Below are 20,818 nucleotides of genomic sequence, written 5' to 3'. Positions count from 1 at the left end.
TCTCCCCTTTGCCCTGCCCCACCCCCACTGGGGGTACAGCCAGGATCCCAACTTGGTTCAGTTTCCCCCATAGGTTGGTAGGTGTGTGTCCCAAAGAATGGTGTGTGTGTATGGGGGGGGAGGGGGGCCAAGAACCAGGCAGTAAAGCTCTAAGTCTAAAAGCTGGTTTTTGAAAAATCCCAAACACTGGGGATGAGGGCCCCATTCCTCAACGACTGGGCTTTCCCACCTCCCCAAGCACCTTAGCTTCTTGGAAACTTCTCCCCACTTCTCTGCCCCCTCCTCTCCCCCTCCCTTCTCCTCAGCCTGACTCGACTTTGGGGGTTCCCCTACCCCCTGTCCCCTCCCCTCATCCCCTGCCCTGTTCCTGCCCCCTCGGCTCGTCTTGGAGCCCTCCAATCCGTCAGGGGCCGAGGGGGCCAGGCCCCTGCGAGCAAGCGGGAGGCGAGCAGAGGGGGCAGAAGAGGGGGCCCTGTCTCGGCGTCGGCGAGGAGACGAGCGTGATTGTTTTTATGGGGCCATAAAAAACTCTCTCCGCCCGTTCTTCTAGGGAAGCCGGTCATAAAGCCAGTTCAGTTTATTTAATTTATATCTTGGAGCTGTAAAACTCACCACTGTGCGAATTCATTCGCTGCATCCAGGGGTAAATCTGGATACTGGCTTTCTGGTCCTGGGGCGCAGTCCTGCCCTGCTCAGAACTAAAATCCTGAGCGATTGAGGTCTGTGTGTTATGTCCTAAGGTGTTTTGTCTGCAGTTTGAGAGCATGTCTTTCTCCTGGTAAAAGGAATTAGATCCATAGTCATACGGCCCCCGGCTGGAACTGAACACGACATTCTCCTGTGGCGAATAAAAGGGAGTCGAGTAGATCCGGTTCTGGGCAACAGCCGCTCCATAGGTCGAGAAATGCCTCACTGGATCATAGGCGGTGGAATTGAGGGCGACGTTGGGGAGGACGTCCTGGCCCCCGGCGAGGTGGCAGGATAAGGAAGGGTTAGTGAAGTAGGAATTCATCCCTTTGCCTTTACCTGGTCGGGCTATGATTTCTTTAATATTTATTTCTGTCTCCAGTTTGTACTCGGAACTAGATGGTTATAGGGACGGCTCCAATCCAGGACAGACAAAATGACAAAGTCAGCTGACCCCCTTCCAGCCAATCGCAAGCCAGATGTCAAGAAGGGGGAAAAAAATCGCTTCTGCTTCTGTTGATTCCCTAGTTGAGACTAAGTGTGTGCTTTGAAAGTAAGACTTGGATTTCTTTAAAATATATATACGTAAGGGAACTGATTTGGAGGTGAAGGAAGGGTGAATGTCCGTGAGCAGGGCCTTGGGGCCCAGGGAAGGAGAGCTGCACTCCAAGGAAATCCCTCAGCCCCAGCTAACTTTGCTGTGCAGTGGCCAGAGCCAGAGCTGGAGAAATCCCTGTATTTTCAATCTGATTTCATCTTTTATATCTGCCCCCTTCTAAAATTACATCCTGATTTCTCAATGGGAGGAGCTCCCTTACAGCTCAGGGGGGATCCCCAGAAATCCTACAGGAAATCCTGGTTTGACACTCCATGAAGTGAGTCCTCATCACCAAATCAGTATATTTTCCCCCAATTTAAAAAAAAAATCAAAAGTAGGAAGAAATTGCAGAAAACATGATGCTCAGAGGAAGGAGTGTGTGGCTGAGAGTCTTAAATGTAGGGGGAATGTGGGGAGCAAGGGGGAATGTAGGGGCATCAAGGAGTAAGGGTGAGACTTCAAGGTAGATTGGCAGAGCTGAGGTGGGCAAAGGGGCCAGGCATCTGCTTTGCTGTTCCTCCTAGCCCCTCTCTGCCTCCTCCTCAGGACCCCCTTTTTGGGGAAACTCTTGCAGCATTTTTCCCTAAAAGGGAGAATATATAAAAATACAATAGAAAAGGGAGAGAAAGAAGTAAAAGGTGGGAGAGAGAAAAAGGAAGAAAGAAAGGAAGAAGAAAGAACTCGTAGAGTCTTTCTAGACACATCAACTCCTGTTTATGTTGGTGAGAATTTATGATTTGGAGCCAGCGAGGGCTGGTGGGATAATTCACATAAGATCCAGCCAGAAAGAGAAGGCTAGTGGGGCTCTGATAGACAGTTAGCGTCTAGCAGGCTAAAGCCCGTGCACAGGTCAGAAGCCCCCTGCCCCCTCCGGACTCTCTGCTCTGCCAAGAGAGGTGCCCCCGGACCTGAGCTCTGGGGCTTGGAGATTCCAGCAAAGGGCTCCTAAGGAGCTCTCACCCAAGGGCCACTCACACCTGGTGGGGCCCAGCCTCTCAGCAGCCCCCACCCCCATTTCTTTCCATCTTGGGACTGAGAAAAAAGAAGAGAAGGTTAGGAAAAGGCAGCTGAGTTCGAGGCTTCTGAGGAAGCCGGCAGTGGGCGAACTGAAGCAGCGGAAGGTGTGCAGATGGGGTTTTTCTCCTGATTAATCCTAACTTAATTTAATATGGTAACATAGGCTGAACATGCTTTGAGTTGACAAAGAAGGGGCAGTGGGGCAAGCGAAGGGAGCAGTGGAAGCTCATATTTTTCCCTCATCATTTTTTTTTGGGGGGTGGCTATAACAAGGACCCGGATGTCGCTGGATTTTATGATCTTTTCCTTCTGTGTAACAAAGCGGAGTAATCAATGGGTAGCAATAAAGCCATAAACGGGACTACGCTGGGAAAAAACTCGTTTATTCATCTTCTGTAACGTTAAGGTTTCCCTGGAGTGTCGCTAGGGGGGAAAAATAAAGTTTCAAACCCAAAAGCAGACAGTGTGTATGAGCTGGTGGAGACAACATGTTAGTTAATACATGAACCTCGTTAGGGATTGAAGAGTCTTCCTGCCAGACAATTTGTGTTGGGTTTTAAAAATACAGTCCCAATCCTTCAGAAAGGAAGGTAATTTGTTTGTATTTAGAAGGGTAGGGGAAAGACCCCTATAATTACAAAGATCTCCCCTCTTGGACCATACTTTCTTTTCCTCAAGGAAATGAAGGTGAAAGGGTAGAGGAAGTTTCTTAAATTAAGAAAGAAATTTTGAGATGAGTTGTCTCATTTTGGGGTGACATGGCAGGTACACAAATACAGACACCAGCGTGAATTGCTTCCTGCTCTAGAATCCAGCTGTCCTCAAATTCATGGCATGCCTGGACAGAGGTTTCCAACAGCTGGCTGGGGCTCCAGGCCCCCTGGAGGGCAAGAGGGAGAGAGAGAGAAAGAACTAGGGGCGGGGAGACCCAGGGGGCTGAGCTAAGGAACAAGTCAGTGCACCCCTGGACACAAATAGCCACTCTCAGAGTTCCTAGCCTCATTTCTGCCCTAAGGGTAGTAGTGTAACACGTAGAATAGGCCAAAGAAAGAGTAAATTCCACCCCCCTCATCTCAGAGAGAGATTGCTAGAGGGATAAATCATGTCAGTGATATTTCCTTCAAGATATTAAATTGTTGCAATGTACAACAAATTGAATGATGGAAGATAGGATGTCTTAATGAGGTTTCGCTTTCAATGAGTGTTGATTTTCTATGTATTTTTAAATCTCTTTTATGGGCGGGTGCGGGAAGGAAGGACCTTGGAAGAAAGAAGGGGCTTCTGGGGAAACATGTGCTGCAGCACCCCAGCAAGGATGCCTGGGTTTCCTTGAGCCCCTCCTAAACCAAGTCTGGAGGGAAAAAGGGCCCCAAAGTTGGGGAGAGTCTCCTTTGGTGCCTAAAGGCGGTGGGCGCTGGGGGTGGGCGACTTGAGGAGTAGAATGTAAGTCTCAGCCCCGGAAAGTTAAGTGTTTTATTACGTCCCTAAACAGAGGGCAGAGACTGAAAGGTCTCGCCGATTTATAATGAACAGAAACCAGCTGCTGGGGGAAAAAGACAGAAATGCTGGAAGGGGGACAGAAGAGGAAGCAGAAACACAAATAATTCCCCCCAAAATTAATTTCCAACACACTCTCTTCCATCACCTTCCGTTCCTGAGGAAGGAAGCCTCCTTCTTTTAGTTAGATATTTAATTATGCAGCTGAAATTTGCTGGAAGGATTCGCTCCAAGGGGGGAGAGCAGGTCATATGAGCCCGATCTTCCCTCCATTGGATTAAATTTTCCTTTTCTCATTTCATGTTAATTTTATTATTATTATTATTTTTTTTTTTTTGCGAAAGAACGACTGTCTATGGGGGAAAGCTGGGACTTGGGTTTTTCTAAATATACTTATATTTTCCTGTTAAATTTGTCTGAAAACAATTATGGAAACTCATCAACAGAAGCAAGAACAGATGTTTTATTAAAACTGCAGTTGAGCTCTGTAAATATGCACAAGTGCTGGGAAGGGTGGGGGAGAACTTGTTCTTTGTTTCTATAAAACAAGCCTAGAGAAGCAGAGAACACCCCCTATCAGGCCAGTAGGTCTCAGAGTCGCTCTGCCCCTTCCGCCTCCGGAATCAGGCATTCCGAAGGGGTTTGTCGGGCGGGAGCAGATTTTCGCTTTGGGAGCTGTAATTAGTGGATTCAAAAACAGAATTCAAAAAACACAGAACAAGAATAAAGGGGGAAAGTTGCCACTCACAGCTCCAGTCCCCCCCAATCCAAAACACATGCTTTTCATGAGTGCTAATTATAGGAGGCGAACTTACTGCAGGCGTGCCATAGGCCTGAGTGGGAGGCAGTCACTGGCCTGGAGCCCCCAAGGATAAGGGTCGCATTGGAGGCTGGGCACTTGAGGGTTTCCCAGGGTGAGTCAAGCACTCCTACTACAGCCTTACCCTGCTCCAGGCCACGGGCTGGGGGCCTGTGGACCTCTGAACTGGGGAGAGGGCGGGTGGGACTGGACTTTGGTCCGGAAGGTGTTCGTGGGCAGGCCTCACCTTGCTTGCCTTTGCTTTCCATTCTGCTCTGGGAAATATATTAATTTCTTGGGGAAGGGTATCCGAAGTGAAGGGGATAAGATCTGGAATTTTTATTTGGGGACAATCTTTTCCAGAGGTCCTGCTTAGTTTGTGTTCTGCCGATCTTCTCTCTCTCCTCAGATCCCACAACTCTGCGCGGATGTCTGCGACCCACCCAGCCTTGCACAGATACACACACTCCATTCCTGGCTGCCGGCACCACCAACTACAGCTTGGAGCCTACGGAGGCTGCTCAAGGACCTGGACATTAGAGCTGTAGGACTCAGGGCTCGGTCTGGGCACTGGACTGCCTGGAAGCCACTGCAGCTGCCCGACCCCCCTCCCCAATTCTGGATTTCCAGAGCGCGAGAGGAGCGGTTGCCCTACCGGCCCCTTTTGTGCCACTGGGCGAGGGCTGAAATCCCTCTTGCAGAGAAAGCCGAGTTTCAATAATTGTTCAGCTTACCTCACAATCGCACTGTTTGGTTAAGGCTTTGCTGTTCTAGAGTGACTGCTCAGTTGGCCCGACTGGCTTATGATTAGATTTTTTTATTTAAAAAGTAAAAGAATAAATCCTACTCCAAATGATTAGTGTTTTGTGCATAAAAAGGAACTTATGTTCCTTTGATCTCCACAGAATTCGGAGTAAAAAGGATTGCAGAGTCTCTCAATCCGCCAGAGAACCTGAACGCAGGGAAGTGGGTCTGCTTGGGGACACTAAAGAATAGCTCACCCTAGGAGCCCCCAGTTTCTCATAGTGGGGGAAGTTGTCTGAGCACATACCTCCCCATACGCACATTGCATTCCCCGAAAGAATGCTCCTTCTCCTTTCAAAGTTCAGGCATGGAGACACTTGGAGAAAAGTGAAATTTGACACATCCAACCCGGAAATGGAATCCATTTGGGGGTACTGATATTCTGGGGACAGGGCCCAGGCTGGCCAGCTGAATGAAGTTGGGGGTCTGCAAAGAGGGGGGGAAGGAGGAAGAGGCCAGATGGGGCATGTCAAACGCTTGAGAACTGCCCCAAACACTCCGAGGCCTGGGCTGGCGACTTCTCTTTCGAGCCAGGAGTTTTAGAGGCTGCCCAAGCTGCTTTTGTTTTATTTGCCATTAAACAGAGAAGAAAGGTACACGGAGGGCTTTGCTAACTCACATCATATTTTCTCTCCTCCCTCTCTCTTTCCAGATTGCTGCCTGACCTTTCCTTACTACCACTCCACTTAATGCTACTACCATCAGCAGACACCAACTCCCACACCGGCATTTGTTTGGCTTCTCAATTCACTTTTCTGGCTGAAGGTTTTTAAAGTAAAATAGGTCCCCCATCACACACAGCCCTGAGCCCCTGTTGGTTCCCTCTGGAAGAAATCATTTCTGACTTGGCCCCCAGGCCTCCCACTTCTATCCCAAGCAGCTGATTATCAGCTGAGGAGGGGGTATGCAGAGAGCCCTTGGACACAGTATCTCATCCCCACTGGGAATGGGGAGAGAACTCAGACCCCAGTGACATTTCAGGGAGGTAAAGCAAGTGGTCCTGCTTCATCCAGGAGGAAAAATGAAAAACCAGAATGTTCAGAAGATTTTTGGCCCCCAGAATGAGGCCAAAGGATCCCCAACCTCCTGGCTTCTCTTACACCCTTCCATACTGAGCAAGTACTGCTTAGACCCATTTTGGAGGTTTATGAGAATTGTAAAATTCAAGAACGTGGCATTTATGACGTCACAGTGAGTTGTCATGAGGAAATTGTAAATGTCATAAAAGTTATATATAGCAGGAGTTTTGTGTATTGGTGCCCTGCCTCCTCTCACTTGTTTTTCCTTTTCCCCTTCTTCTTCCCCTGGTCTAAGTTCTCCCACTTGAAAATAAAATGTTATTATGTTCTGGAACAATAAGCCAACAATGAAACATAGTCCTCATTTCCCTATAAATAATTTTACCCTTTATTGTTTGCAGATCTGAAAGAACCATTTAATCTGCACTGGTGAAAAGAGGGAAAGAGATGGGGAGGGAGAAATTAATTTCAGAAATGAGAATATTACTTACTTCGATGATACTCTTTTAGATTTGATAGCCAGGAGCAAAATTAGAGGCGAACAGCGGCCTCTCTGACTCTATACCTGGAGGCATTGGAGATTTATAGGATCTTTAGCAAAGGGGCAATTTAATTTTGTAGGATTTGCTTAAATTCACTGCTATTTTGGGGGGCTGAAAAGGGAGGGTGAAGGGAGAGCGACATGCTTTATCTGCTTTTATGAATCCGCCAACATTATCCTGATTTAAAATCCAACAAACTGTGTCTCAGGGAAAATTCCTGCAGAAACGAGTGGGGAGCGGGATGAGAAGGGCTCAACTTTCTCCATGACTATAGCCCCCTTAACCAAGCAGTTGCCAGGGGGAAGGAAGAAAAGCTGAAGGCAAGGGGAGGGCTCCAAGTCTCTCCACCACCAGGACACTGGAGCTTTATGATGTCCCCATAATTCCCCTGACCCTATAAACAGCTGCCTTATTTTAGGACAATTTCTGCTTCCTCCCCTCAGAAAGGGAGAGTGAGGGAAGAGGTAATGGCGGGAGCAGGGTGCCGGAAAGGGGAGGGAGTTCGGGATAGCGCTGCACTTTGTTCTCCTCGTTGAGTTTGCTGGTTTGGCGGGTTTCTGACGCAGGGTGGCAGCAGACAAAACAAGTAAACAACTCACAGACACAATAAACAGGGGCGGCTACAGCACCATCGCAGAGGCCAGAGGCCAGGGGAGGAGCACAATTTGGGGGTAATGTCAGCCCAGCACCCCAGGGTGCCCCAGGCCCCAAAACCTGAGGCTGCTCTTGGTGCCAGTGGAGAGGTGGAAGAAAGCTGCATGCCTCGGCACCCGCAGCATGTCTGGACAAGAAAGTCTTGGGAGGAACTTGATCGCCTAGGGAATGGAGGAAAACCCTGCCAGCCCCTCTCCTGTCCTTACTTTCTTTTGTGTTTTTTTTTCCCCACAGATATTTATATTTGCCCCATTGCTCTGTCTTTTCATGACCCCACAAGGGAGAAAGGCTAGGAAAAGAGGCTGGTTGCTTCCCAGCCCCTTCCCACACTTAATGCTCCAGGCCCACAGGCGGCCAGACCCAGCTTCTCTTCTGGCACTGCCCTGTTAGCCTTCTTCCTGGCTTAGGTAGCAGACAGGATTAAAACGAAGTCCCATTGATAATCAGATGTCGGTATTTGGGGAAATTGGAGAGCCACTAATCTGCCCTATAGACAATGCAGGCCAAATCTTGAGTCCCCGTAAGCACGGCCACTGGACAGATGTTCACTGCACACCTACCCATTCTGGCACCTTCTCCACTGGCCTTTCCAAATATCCTAGCCGGCAGCCACCCGAGAACACTGCCCACAGGCCACCTTATTAACCACTCTAATCCCCTTCACTGTCCTAGCAAGGCTTCAAGCACCAGGGCCCAGTCAACTGTTCCCAGGGCCACCTCACCCACGAGTTTCCCACAGAACTCACTTTCAACATAATTGGGTTCCCCTGCTAAAACAGTCTCTGGGCTGGGGAAGTTTGGAGGGAAGCAGAAGGGATCAGTATTTCCCCCAGCCCAGTTGCTTGGACAGCGACGACTATGACGACGACGACGGCAATAAGGTCTGAGAAAGCCTTTGTAGCATCCGTTGGTTACTGGAACCCGCATACTCCAATTCCAGCATGCACACATTTCCAGCAGAGCACGCACAGAGCTTTCTTGTTGCACCCAAAGTCTCCTTGAGCCTATGCCCATCTAGTGAGGGCTAACAAAATTTCGCATGCACATAAAATGGTATTCACGCAAATATAGGCATGGTAATATACAATTAACCACCAAGGAAATATCAGTCTGTATATATTCATGCAAAAATCTGAGTCTGTACATTTAAGCCTGTATTTAATAAGCGTATAAAGCTACCAAGCCTGGTTTTGGAACACAACAGCCGACCTAACAAGGCCACCTTCTCCAAACAAGGTCTCATTCTTCGTGGGGATCACAACTGTCAGACCAGGGAGAGAATGGGTTTTCTCTGCCCATTTCTCCCTGGCTAGGAACTGGCGAAGCAAATACAGCCCATGGCAGGGCTGACAAAGCCTGTTAGGGGCAGGCTTGAGGTGCCCAAAGAGTGGGCTCAGAGGGGAATGCTGAGGGCCCTGGCTCCAGGGAGTATTGCCAGATGCTGACCCACAGATTCAGTGCCTCTGCCCAACCTTAGCCCTGGGTGTGCAGAGTCCTTGAGCCAGATTCTATTCTCAGCCGCCCTGGCTAGTATCAGGTAATCACAGCAGTGCTCTCCTTCACTAAGAACCATGTCTACATGGAATTTGGCCTGCAAGGAGACTGAGGGTTGCCACTGGTGGCCCCTCTTGTACTTCTGTTTGAGCGCCAGAGAGGAAGAGAAAGAAGGGAAAGAAAATCGAAAGTAAGGAGGAAAGGAGGGGACTGGCGTTTGAGGCCGGGTTTATCCCCTGGCCAGACTAGAAAACTGGAAAACCAGGGCCAGTCACTGCTGCTATATTTTCTCTGTACCCTTCTGTCTCATGAAGCGGAGGCTAGAGGTGAAGGGCTTGGGGGCCTGCAGGACCCTAGCCAGGAAGAGACATTAAATTCATTGATAAAAAGATTATATAAGGACATTTCAGGATGGGACTGTTAACCGTCAACCACGAACCCTAACACCCTGAAATCTCGCCAACAACACATTCGGTCACATCCCTGTAGGCCGAGAGAAATACTCCAGCCGTGCCCAGGCCCATCCCTCCGACGGGAGGGGGGCCCAGTAATATCCCAGGTGAATCCCCACTTGCTTGAATGGCCTTCTTCAGAAACTGTTTCCCTGGGGGTTAACAAAGGAGACTTGTGCCTCCCCCCACCCAATACAGTGCGGCCATCCGCAGGGGCTGGGGGCAGATACGGCGGGAGTAGACAAAATACAGGCGAAAGAGAGAAATAGAGGCCTCACCGGTCCGCGGTTCCCACATTACGCCAGGAGAAAGGCTCCCATTTTCAGGCCTCCAGCGCCCCTCCACTGGCCCACTGTTCTCCCCTTGCCCTTTCCAGGTTCCACAGACTCGGGGGCTCGGTGGCCAGGCCCTGGCTCCCAGGTCGGCAGTCCCTGGGCCGCGCTGGAGCGGCGGGAGAGCGCGCGACAGCCGGAGCAGGCGGCGGGCTGGGCCCATTTGGGGAGAGCCAAGCGCTTTTCTTGATCGTAAACAAGGAACGCGAAATTAGCCCCTCGGCAGACGCCTCTGCCGACACACAAGTCCTATTGGGGGGGGGAAGGGGGAGAGAAAATGCCATTTCTTCCCCCGGGAGAATACCTCAGAGGCCTTTATGTCGGCTGCGAAAGGGGAATTTTGGGGGGGCAGGAGAGGAAGGCAAGGGGATTGTGGGGGGAGGGGAGGGGAGATTCACCGTCAACTCGGACCCAAGGGGTTTGATTTGAATGCAGTCGAACTATATTTTTAAGAATTGATAAAAACAGATTCTCTACCCCCAACCCCCAGGCGACCGGTCAGGGTTTAAACAGGAAATCGAGGAGCGATCCCCTCCCCCACTCGGGCCAGGCGGAGAAACCCAGTCGCGCCTCTGGGAGAGGATGGGGTGGGGGGCAGACTCCTGGCTGGGACTGAAGGTGAGTCGAGCCCCCAGACTCTCGGCCCTCTTCAGGAATATGCTCCCCCCTCTCCCAGCACTGGGGTGTGTCTGCCTGGGTGTGTAAACACTGCGTGTGCGTCGCCCTTTATAAACAGAACCTCACACATATAGTGGCCATCTCAGACCCAGGCCAGGGAGCAGGGCGGGGTCATATGTCAAACTGCAACACATTCAGGGCCACGTACATTTGGAAGAAATTAAGCCACTGTGTTATGAAACCATATGTGTCGGGTTAAGACTATACAACACGCCATTAGCACCAATTATTAGGAGGATCCCGAGCGCCCAAGACCCTCCGGGCCGCCCGATTCTGACATCCCTACTTCAAGAGCCAGCTGCGCCTTGAGTCCTCACTGCCTCCACTCACCCAGAAGGCCCCGCCAGGGAGGCCTGGGCCTGTCCCCACCCAGCCTGGGGCCTCCCCAATTCCCATCTCCGTCCAGGCAGGTCAGATCCTAGCCAAGAGCAGACAGGCCGATGTGGGTGAAGCACTCCAGTGCATATCCTGGGTGGGGTCGCCGCGGATGGGGGTGGGGGACGCCGCGCCGGGGGAGAGAAAGCAATCTGGCCCTTTTTCTCCGAGCACAAGATGGCTTTTGAGTACCGCGTCCCCCACCCCCACCCATCCACCCGCAGTGCAGAGCACCTCCCATCTTTCCATCCGCCTGAGTGGGGGCGGGAGCAGGGGGTGGGCAGACGCTCTCCCCTCCGCTGACGCGCACCAGCCACCAGCCTCCCCCCTAATTGCCAATTAACAGGCCCCGCCGCGCGCCAAGCAGCGCTGTCTTCCTGCTCCGCGGCCCGGCCCTGGGCCCGCACTGCGCATGTGTGAGCTGTAGCAGTCGCGCTCTCGGGGAGGGAGGAGGCTGCGGAGCAAGGAGGGGGCGCTGGAAAGTTTGTTTGGGGGTTGGGGGGGCCGACTCTGCTCAGGGGGCAATGGTTACAGCCTATAGGTTATCTCTCCTGCCCTGGAGTTTGAGCTTCCGGGCCCCCTCCGTCCAATTCCCATCAGCCAAGGGGCCGCAAATCTATATAACAGGTAAGAACACGGTGGGCATCAGGCAGCCCGTCGGTGCACTAGACCCCGGCCTTGAGCCCCACAGGCGCAGTCCTCTTGCCCACTCCGCCCTCAACTTCGGCGCGCGGTGACATCAGGACAACATACTTCCCCCACTACCATATTCCGGTTTAACCCAATTTCTCCCCCCTTCACTTTTCCTCCCCATAATTGCCCACGCGCCCACCCTCTCGCCAGCCCCCTCTCCTCTCTAACCAAGACCAGCCGCTGCTGTCCTTATCTTGAAACCGCCACCCAGCTACGGACCATTAGTTACATATTTGAACCAATAAGGAAACACTTACCGGGCGCTGCTGTCACTCTCCCTCTCCCTCTCTCTCTGCCTCTCTCTCCCACTCTCTCTCTTTCTCGTCTTCCCTCATTCTGTGCCGCTGCCGAGCCTGTCTCAGCTCCACACACACATATATACTTTATATAAATTTAAAAATAAAAAGAATAGTCCCAATAATCAAAAAGCCAAATAAAAATAAGGAGAGTTGCAAGAAGGGGGCAGGAAGGAGAGCCTGGGAGAGGGGAGGGGGGAGGCATTTGCAGCTCCAAATCTCAACTGTTCCCGAATTCCCTCTGCCCCTTGGGGGGCTGGAGGGTCGGGAAGGGAGAGAGAGGTGCCCTCAACTCCTGCCTCTCCCCCTCCCCTCTCCCCAGGTGCCCCCAGCTTCCGGCAACTCCATCTGGGAGGGAAAAAATTAAATGGGGGAGAAAATAATTATGAATCAGATTAATAAAAAAAATACTGGTAATGAAGGGAGCGCCCAGCGCAGGTTTCCCTGGCAATGGTTAGGCTCTTACAGGGAGGACTGTTCTGCGGAGCGCTCCGAACGGACAAACCACAATAAAAAGTTCACGTTCATGGATGGAATCCACATGACTTCTTGTGGCCAATCCAACTTGTGAGTCGATCGTAAACTTTTATTACTCAGCTGTAAATTTTCTGCAAACAACCGGGAATGCGATGCATTTGTGTAGCGTGTGCAAATGGGCGCCGCGGTCGCCATGTTTACCCAATTCTCTTGGAGAGGGAGCATCCCCCGACCCCCACCGCACCCCCACCCGCCGCCCACTCCCCACGGGCAGAACTGCTCCTGGCTGGCTTAGAAAGGGCAAAGGGGGACGCGAGAGGAGGGAAGGAAAGATTCTGGTGCTGAGTGGGCTGCTTCCCTTTGCTATGCCGAATTTCAAATATTGTCCTTAATAAATGGGGTATTAAGGTTGGATCTGGGGGAACCGAAGCTTTTCAAAGATTTGTGGCATTGGGGCAGTGAGGGCTGGCGGGGTGAAGGGACTGAGAACAGATGCGCTCTTTACCCCTACTTTTTTTTTCCCCTGGGAAGAGAACAACATCCTTCCCCATGGGTGTCCCAGCCGCCCCCCACTCCATCCCAGACAGGAATGGGAGGGGCAGGCCGCTGGAAGCCTCATAACCAAGCCTGACCTGGCCATGGTCTGCGTAGCAGAGAGGGTTTAGACTGGCCCTGGGCAGTCAGTCCTTCCCAAGCAGGAGGGGTGAGAATTGGGGGCAGCCTCCAGAACCTCCAAAGCACCCCTCATCCCCAGGTTCCTTTTTCAGAGAAATTTACATTTTCCCCCCAAGACCATCCCTAGTGTCGGGTCTCCTCAATTTCGAGGTTCATTTCATATGGCAGCTTACTCCCAATCTTTTTAGAATTAAAAATGAAATTAAGGCTCAAGATCTTGGTTCCCCCTTCTTTTCCCTTGTGGTGCGAGGCAGTTTGAAGCCTTTTCTGTCTTGTCAGGTGGCTCACACCTGCCCGTCTTTTTCAGAAAAATTCTGGTGTCCAGGCAGCTGAAACACAACTTGGAGGCCCTGAAACCTTACCCTTCCCTAAATTCCACCTTTCGTGCTAAATTCTGAGCACCCGAGTCACCCCCACCTCCTCCAGACCCTGAATTTCGGAGATGTGTCCAGTGTGGGAGAGCCCAGAAATATTCCCCCCTAGAGACTCTTTGTCAATCAGTCGCAGCCCAGCTATTCTTCCCACCAGCTGAAGATTTGAAGGCCCAAAGCTCTCCCTTAGGTCCCACATGGAGCTGGCATTGGGGACTTCCATGGCTGGGTGCCCCACCCCAACCAACAGGGGTCCCTCATCTCCTCCCTAAACTTCCTCCACAGTAAGCGAAGCAGTTCCCTCAGCCGGATGCAGAGACTTCGTTTCTTTTACAAACCCACCCATAAATTTTATAACAGGTAGTTAAAAATTACGACAAGGAAGGGCTGGCCCAGCTTTTCACAATGGGCCACAGGGAGAGGGGACAGCGCTGCAGGCAGTTCACCGGAAATTTTACTTCTAGTCTGTGGCACAACCTGTCCTGAGTTTGCTCTAATTGGGGCAGGGTAACTTTCTCCAGCCAGCTCCTAGGCAGGGGCATCTCGTTTGGAGAAGAGGAGGCTGGGGAGGGCAATCTACTGTCCCATCCTAGGGTCGGCCAGGGTGCCCGTTAGGACACTTACTACCTCCCTCACCCCTCATGTCCCCGGCAATCCCGTATCTCCCCTGCTTTCTGCAATGAAGTGGGGAGAGAGAAAATGCTGAGAATTAAGAAAAAAAATCCAGAGAAACGAATTTGCCCCCCAACTTAATAGCTGCATTATCCCGTCTCTATGGTTGAGATTAGAATAATAAATTCAAGGCGGAATGAGGGAGATGCTTCAACTCAGCATTTTGAAAGATACTATTTTTCACAAATCACAAATAGCTTTCGGAAGCCACTTTGATTGGCTAATAAAAAAGTAAAGAATGGGAGAGAGTCCTATCTGCTGCAGCCGAATGGTCCCCATTCCGGTAATGGGACGGCGGGAGCATTTGGGAGGACGCGTTTCTAAAGAGAGCGCATCCCGCTCGCAATTAAGTTCCCCCATAAAACGGGTTTTACCTCCTTTTCTCTGCAAACGAGAAAACGGAGGCGGTAGGCAGAAGGGGTGGAGGAGCGGGTGCTGCAAGAGGGGGCGGCTGGAGCTTTCTTAGTCTGGCCCACCCGATGCTTCGCATCTCAAGCGATGCCCGGCGCCAGACGCACCCCGCCCTCCGACGCCGGGCTTGGGGCCACGGGCATTGCTGAGCAGGGCCAGGGATGAACGGGACATTTGGTGTGGGGAAAATTCGGCGAGGTCCTTTGGAGCTACTTAGTATATACAGTTCAACCCACTCGGCTACTGGACCAGGGATTTTATTAATAGCAATCACAATTACACATTTAAAAATGAAACGGCCCTCTGCCGGCCCTCGGCCCGTGGGAAGGCCTGAGGTCGGAGCGAAATGCTTTCTTTTCGGGCCTCCCCGGCGGGTAGCTGGAGTCTCCCCCAACAAACGGGGTTACCTGGCTGACGCCTCGGCCCTTCGTAGGGACCCCAGGTTCGGAAAGATATCCCCCAAAGCTGCTCAAAGCTGTTCCCGGCTGCCCCCAGTCTGTGCTTCCAATCCGCAGCCTCTCTCCGGCCGCAGGAGTCCCCATGCACCACACCTGACCCAATCCTGTTTTCAGAACCACTTTGTGTGGGAACCAGGGACCCAGATGCGGGTGAATTTACGCAAAACAAGAGTCGGCCTGGGCCTAAGTCTGGGAAAACCATTGACCAGGAGAGAGAGAGAGAGAGAGAGAGAGAGAGAGAGAGAGAGAGAGAGAGAGAGAGAGAGAGAGAGAGAGAGAGAGATCTGGCCTCAAAAATATTTCAGCCTTTGGGAATCTGGTTTTTAAGACCAGAAGATCCCATCCCCTCCCCTTTCCCCCCACTCCTGACTGAGTCAGATGACTTGTATCTCTGGAATTTGGTATTATTTGACCAGAATCTTACTGGCATAAACAGATTTCTCTGTCTAGGACCCTCCAGGGAGGACTGAAAGACCCATTTGCTCCCTGAGTGCCTTAGCCTTCGACCCTTTATTTTTGGGAATGAGGAGTCCAATGAAGACTCTCCTTACCCTGCTGTGGCCAGGGTGGAGGGACTGTCCACTCAGCGGGCCTGTTCCCTCGTCTCCAGGCCAATAACCCGCACTATGAGGGCAGGGCAGGCTGCCCAATTGCCAAGGTGAAGCTGGGAGCAGGCTTGAAACAGCCAGAAGAGAGGCTAGAGCAGATGTAAGTGGGCTGGGTGACAGTGATGGCTCTATGCTGGCTGAAATTGAATTTCAGAATGTGGACCCAGGCTGCTTGGTGTACCAGCTCACTCACCTTCCCCTTCTTCTCTCCTTTTCCCCCAGGCTTAAGCTTCCTCATCCCCTACCCATAGCCATCTTCCAGCCAAGTCCTCCAGACTGCCTTGAGCCCCATATTATTCCCACCTTGTTCACTATTCTAGTGCTGGGTGTTGGGTGCCCAGGGTTGGCCATGAGGGGCATATGGAGATAAGAAAGAATCCCACTGCCTCATCCTCAGCCCCAGGCCCTGGAAGAAAAAGGCCTAGCTGCAGGAGGGGTATGGGGGGAGATTCTTTGTCTGGGCTCAGCCCAGGGCTGGGGAAGAGGAAGGTGAATAAGTGGGGAGATGCTTTCTCCCCATTGGAATCCTGGCATCCAAAATCTCACTTTGGAGCCAAGCGTCTCCTAAGAGCAAACTGCTCTTCTTCCTCCTCCTCTTCACCTCCCCCCTCTTTCACCTGCCCTCCCAGCCCAGCCTGCCCTCTCAACTCCACATTGAGTTTCTCCCACCCCAAAATCAGATCAGTGGAGGAGACCTTTTCCAGAGTGTTGGGAAAGAAGGGTAAGGAGGGTAGAGGGCGTAGAGAATAGGGGGAGCACTGGAGTAAAAACAAGTAATTCCAGCTTCAAATATTTTTTCTCTCTCTCTTTTTTTTTATTATGACTCACGTATACAATACAAAGTACTTGGACCAGGAACAGGGCTGCCGGGACACAAAAATCTACATTCATAGCTGGACATAAAGACAAATGACCAAAAATTATTATTATAGATATATTTTAACGTTTTTTTTTCTTTCGAGCACATTGCATAAACAGAGAATTCAAGACAGAGTTAACTATACATTCAGTGCAATTTAGTTCTACTCTACTGGGGTTAGAAGCACAATAAAAGCGCACAGGACCGGCGAGCTAGGCAGTCTCAGTTGTTGGGTTTTTCTTAGTGAAATAAGCAGCAACAAACGACAACAAAACCGCATTACGAATACTCTCAAAGCAGGATTTCTTTCTATAGGTAGTGATAAAATACGCTGGAAGTTTCTTTATTTTTTTTTTATTTAAAATTTTTCTCTTTTTTTCTCCCGTATTAGGATTTTTAAAAATGTCTTTTTTATTTTTTTCAAGGTTATTGCAGGTTCCCTTTAGGTAGTATGTTAAAGATTTATTATCAGTATTATTATCATTATTATTATTTTCATGATTATGGTGATTTCTGAGCACTAACACTAATGCAGCTCAGAGGAAGCTGGGCCCAACAACAGAAATCAGACAGCGAAGGGGAGAAAGGCATGGGCCCAAGTGACCATGGGATGACTAGGTAGGATTTTAGCGGTGACTGCAGGCTCCTATCTACCCTCTGGAAAAGGGGGAGGGGGGAAAATGGCAGAGACCCACATCTCCTTCAGGTTTCCATCAGGTTCCTAGAGAAAGTCAAGGGGTCTTTTCTAATGGGGAGCCCCAGGGAGGGAGAGGGGATATTCCTTGCTATCATAATTTTTAAATTTCTTTTAACATTTTCCCTCTCCTTTCTTTCCTTCACTTTTTCTTTACTTTCCTTTGAAAAGGAGTAAATCTCATACACTAATTGTAGCATAAAAACAAAGCCACGAGTCTTCTTCCACATCTTAAGGGGGCTCCCCTGTAAAATAAATACCAGAGAAGCAGGGAGGTGGCAGTGTGGCAAGAAGGGGCCAAGAGAGGGGGCAAAGAGGCCAGGTCTCAGACCTTAAAATCCAGGCAGGACTCCAAAGGGTGGGGGTAGGGACAAGTGTGTGTGTCGGGGCAACGACTGAGACAGAGACTCCGAACTTTTCACTGTGTCTCGGTCTCCCCCTTTCAGTCCCCGAACAAATAAAGATCGGGGGAAGTCCAAAGGTAATAAAACCAGAGCTGCAAGTATCTGACAGGTAGTTAGAGTTGTGAGTGTCATTCTATTCTCTATAAAAGCAAATGACAGTCGTAAACTTCTCAATTTATCCACTACCATAAAATGAAACTTCAAGGGAGTTGCTAAAGGGGTGGGGGGAATCTCTCTTTTTTGCTTAGTCCTTGTTTTCTTCCTTTTCCTCCTCTTCTTTCTCCTCTTCCTCATTTCCTTCTTCCTCCACCTTCTCCTCATCTCGGGCTCCGGGCAGTTTATCCTTGTTGTTCTCCTTTTTCCACTTCATCCTTCGGTTCTGGAACCAGATCTTCACTTGTCTCTCAGTCAGTCCCAGGGCGTGAGAGACTTCAATCCGGCGCTTTCGTGTCAAATAAGGATTAAAGAGAAACTCCTTTTCTAGTTCCAAGGTCTGATACCGGCTGTAAGTTTGCCTTCCGCTGCGCCGCCCCGGAGCTGGACAGAACAGAACCCCAGTCTTGTTATGTTTGGGTGGGGGCTCGGCTTTACCTTGTCACTCTTCCTCCCCTAAAGTCCCCCACCTCTGATCTCCCCAGCTTCCCCTCCCTCCTGCAGAAAAGGCAAGAGTGGAAAGCAGGCTACAGCAGGAAAGTTTGCGGGCTTGTTTTGGTTTGGCTTCACCTTGGGAGGTGGGGTGGAGGTGGGGGCAGGGACTGGGGTCTTTCTGGAAACTGGGGAATGGCAGGGGCCAGGGGAGCACTGCAGAGTCCCGTACTCCCCCCTCCCCCACCCGTCTGCAGTCCCAGGAAACTGGTCCTTGCAGCTTTGTTTACAAGTGCAGAGTGGCATTTGGTGAGCAGGGTTGGGGACAGTCTGTTTCCAAAAGAAAGGAAAAAGGTCTGGGGGTAAAGAAGAGGGGCTTTGCTTGCTGCTCCCTCCTCAAATCTCTCTGCCTAATGCTTTGCCAGGAAGAAAAATAATTGATCTCCTGGAATGTATCACTGTTTGGCCTGATTGCTAACTGGAGACCAGCAAATAAATCACGGGCCATCCCCGCTGGAACTTGTCGCTTTCTCACTTCCCCTTTTACTTCGAAATTGGGCCATGAGGGGCCACCCTTTGAGGGGCTCATGACCTGAGCCACTCCGAGGGTCTCAGGGAGACCCCACAAGCCTTTGATTGGGGACAGTTTGGCTAGGGTCCCCAGGACCTCACAGCTCTCTAATCTGAATGGCCTCTCTCTTTTCCAGCACTCTTTTTTCTCTCTGGCTTCTTCTCTTCTCTCCAACTGAGGGAAGTACAGCAAAGTTGGGGCAATGGCCCTAAGGTTAGTTCTCTGAGAGGAGGCAATGGGTGTCCCAGAGAGCCAGAGCACCTGTTCTTGGGGTCTCACCGCTCTCTGACCCAGCTAGGAGAGGGAAACAGGGGTCTCCCTTTCCCCCAAGACAGCCTGGCCACTGTCCTAAACTAAGGCTCTGTGCCTTATGGAGACACTGGTTTGCTCCAAAGGCTGATAACCGGTCCTCAGGCCCATTCCCAGCCACCTCCCCAACTCTGACTTTAGAGATGGCAAGAGGAAGAGACAGACAGACAGAAGTGGAGGAAATGATTTTTAACCCTTTGCACCCAGATACCACCTTTCCCCCCACCTTCACCCCAGTCCCCAAAATATTCCAGGCGAGCCCCGCGCCCCATCCCCAGCTGAACCTCCCAACCTTGAGAAACCCACTCAGACACAGAGGTGGGGCTGGGGAGACCCCAAAGCCAGGAGGGAAAGCCAGGGCAGACAAAAAGGAGGCAAGGGAGGGGGGGAAGACCCCGGAGCGCGGGAGACCAAGGGGGAAAGAGAAAAGACTTCTCACCGTGGGGTCTCATCCATGGAAACATGAGGCTGGGAGACGAGTTTTGATTTAAGTGGCCTTGTCCTTCGCTACTGTTAGTGTTGGCAGAGGATTTACAGTCGGGATATTGCACCACGCTCGCCTCTTGCTGAGCCCCATAAAGGGACTGTCTGGGGAGCGCCTCGTAGCCATAGAATTTGGAGGCGTCTCCGTGGCAGCTCAGCGAGCACGGGTTCTGCTGGTAGCCCGAGTTGGAGATGCCCGAGGTGCCGTGGTGGAAGAAGTCTTGGACGTGGTGCGACGCGTGCTGGAAGCCGGGCGCCGAGCCGCCGGGCCCGTACACCAGCGCATGGCTCCTGCCCACGCTCTGGGGGAACCGGCAGTCGTAATAGGCCGGTTCCAGGGACTCGCCGCCTTTGTATTTGGAGAACAGGGGGTTGACGAAGTAGGAGCTCATGCTGGGCACATGAAAACCCGCCGCCCCCTCCCCTCTGGCTCGCGACTCCCCCGCCCGGTACCCCCGAAACTCCCCTCCCCCCGGGAGCGAACCCCCGGCCGGCTGGCTCCCCGGGGCTGGGCCGGGCTGGGCGGGTGGGGGGCGCCGGGTGCCGGCCGGCCGGCTCACGCAGCTCCCGGGCTGGGCGGGCGGCGGCGGCGGCAGCGGGCGCGGCGGCGGCGGCGGCTCTCTTCACTGTCGGTAGGTAGAGCTCGCGCTCCCTCACTTAGCTCTTTCCTTTAACAGCCCAGGCGAATTCCTCAGACTCCCGGCGGTGGCGGCGCTTACACGCGATTCGCGTTCATCAATCCACGACATGAAGACAGGCGAGAGAGAGAGAGAGAGAGAGAGAGAGAGAGAGACAGAGAGAGAGAGAGAGAGAGAGAGAGAGAGAGAGAGAGAGAGAGAGAGAGAGAGAGAGAGAGAGAGAGATGGCGGGGGTTGAGGGGTTCAGGGCTGGGGGGACCTAGAGGAGGGGGAGAGGAGGAAGGGGTGGGATAGTGGGATGGGGGTGTGGTATATATGTGTGTGGGGGGTGGCGAGCCAGCCCCAGCTAATGGCTGGGGCCAGTTTTTCCAAGGTGCGCACATTCAGATCTGAAGGTGTCTCTTCCCCCACTTCTTTTTTCCTTCTTCTCAGATACAGATACCTGAGCCAGCAGGTCAACTCAGGTTACCTCAACAGGTATAAGAAACCCCCCCCAAGGGGGTTGAATGCCAGCAAGGGAGAGCAGATCCCCTAATCCAAAATATTGGATCCCAGGGGTGTCCTTAAGTCTGGGGACTTTGAGGAGGAACAAGCACATCATATCCCCAAATACTTCAGGCATCAGAACTCTACATTGCCTGTTGCCCCTCTCCAGTGTGGGAAGCT

At 51.7% G+C, this 20,818-nt stretch overlaps 3 protein-coding genes across 7 annotated transcripts in view; all 3 read right to left on the bottom strand.

The window, feature by feature from the left end:
• The window catches only part of HOXC4 (homeobox C4), a 37,833-nt gene extending 25,798 nt beyond the window's left edge, over positions 1-12,035 (bottom strand). The window contains exon 1 of the mRNA XM_074325604.2: positions 11,899-12,035. The gene's annotated coding sequence lies outside the window, so the exon portion shown is untranslated. The remainder of the gene's footprint in view (positions 1-11,898) is intronic.
• The window catches only part of HOXC6 (homeobox C6), a 39,998-nt gene that overhangs the window by 1,298 nt on the left and 17,882 nt on the right, over positions 1-20,818 (bottom strand). Inside the window, exons 1-2 of one of the 5 annotated variants that reach the window (XM_019724416.3) lie at positions 11,899-12,038; positions 613-958 (exon numbers count right to left, since the gene is read on the bottom strand). In XM_019724416.3, the coding sequence (XP_019579975.1) occupies positions 613-766 (154 nt within the window). In that variant the 5' untranslated portion in view covers positions 767-958; positions 11,899-12,038. The other 4 variants (XM_019724417.3, XM_074325605.2, XM_074325606.2 and 1 more) reach the window with 4 other exon arrangements.
• Positions 15,283-20,306, bottom strand: HOXC8 (homeobox C8). Its single transcript, XM_019724414.3, has 2 exons — positions 19,471-20,306; positions 15,283-18,103 (listed from the first exon to the last, which is right to left on the bottom strand). Exons 1-2 carry the CDS (start codon positions 19,904-19,906, stop codon positions 17,811-17,813), a joined length of 729 nt encoding a protein of 242 aa, XP_019579973.1. The 5' UTR covers positions 19,907-20,306; the 3' UTR covers positions 15,283-17,810.

The sequence above is a fragment of the Rhinolophus sinicus genome, chromosome 1 (assembly GCF_057876585.1).
Source record: "Rhinolophus sinicus isolate RSI-liver-muscle chromosome 1, RSI-T2T, whole genome shotgun sequence".
Classification (NCBI taxonomy): Eukaryota; Metazoa; Chordata; class Mammalia; order Chiroptera; family Rhinolophidae; genus Rhinolophus; species Rhinolophus sinicus.
The sequence above is the reverse complement of the archived record's forward strand: the minus strand, read 5'-3'. Positions and strand labels throughout refer to the sequence as shown.

Excerpts from the sequence above, each read along its gene's own strand:
- HOXC8 (XM_019724414.3), bottom strand. The coding sequence starts at position 19,906 with ATGAGCTCCTACTTCGTCAACCCCCTGTTCTCCAAATACAAAGGCGGC. Across the intron at positions 18,104-19,470 it reads TCCATGGATGAGACCCCACG|CTCCGGGGCGGCGCAGCGGA; the intron begins GTGAGAAGTCTT and ends TGTTCTGTCCAG.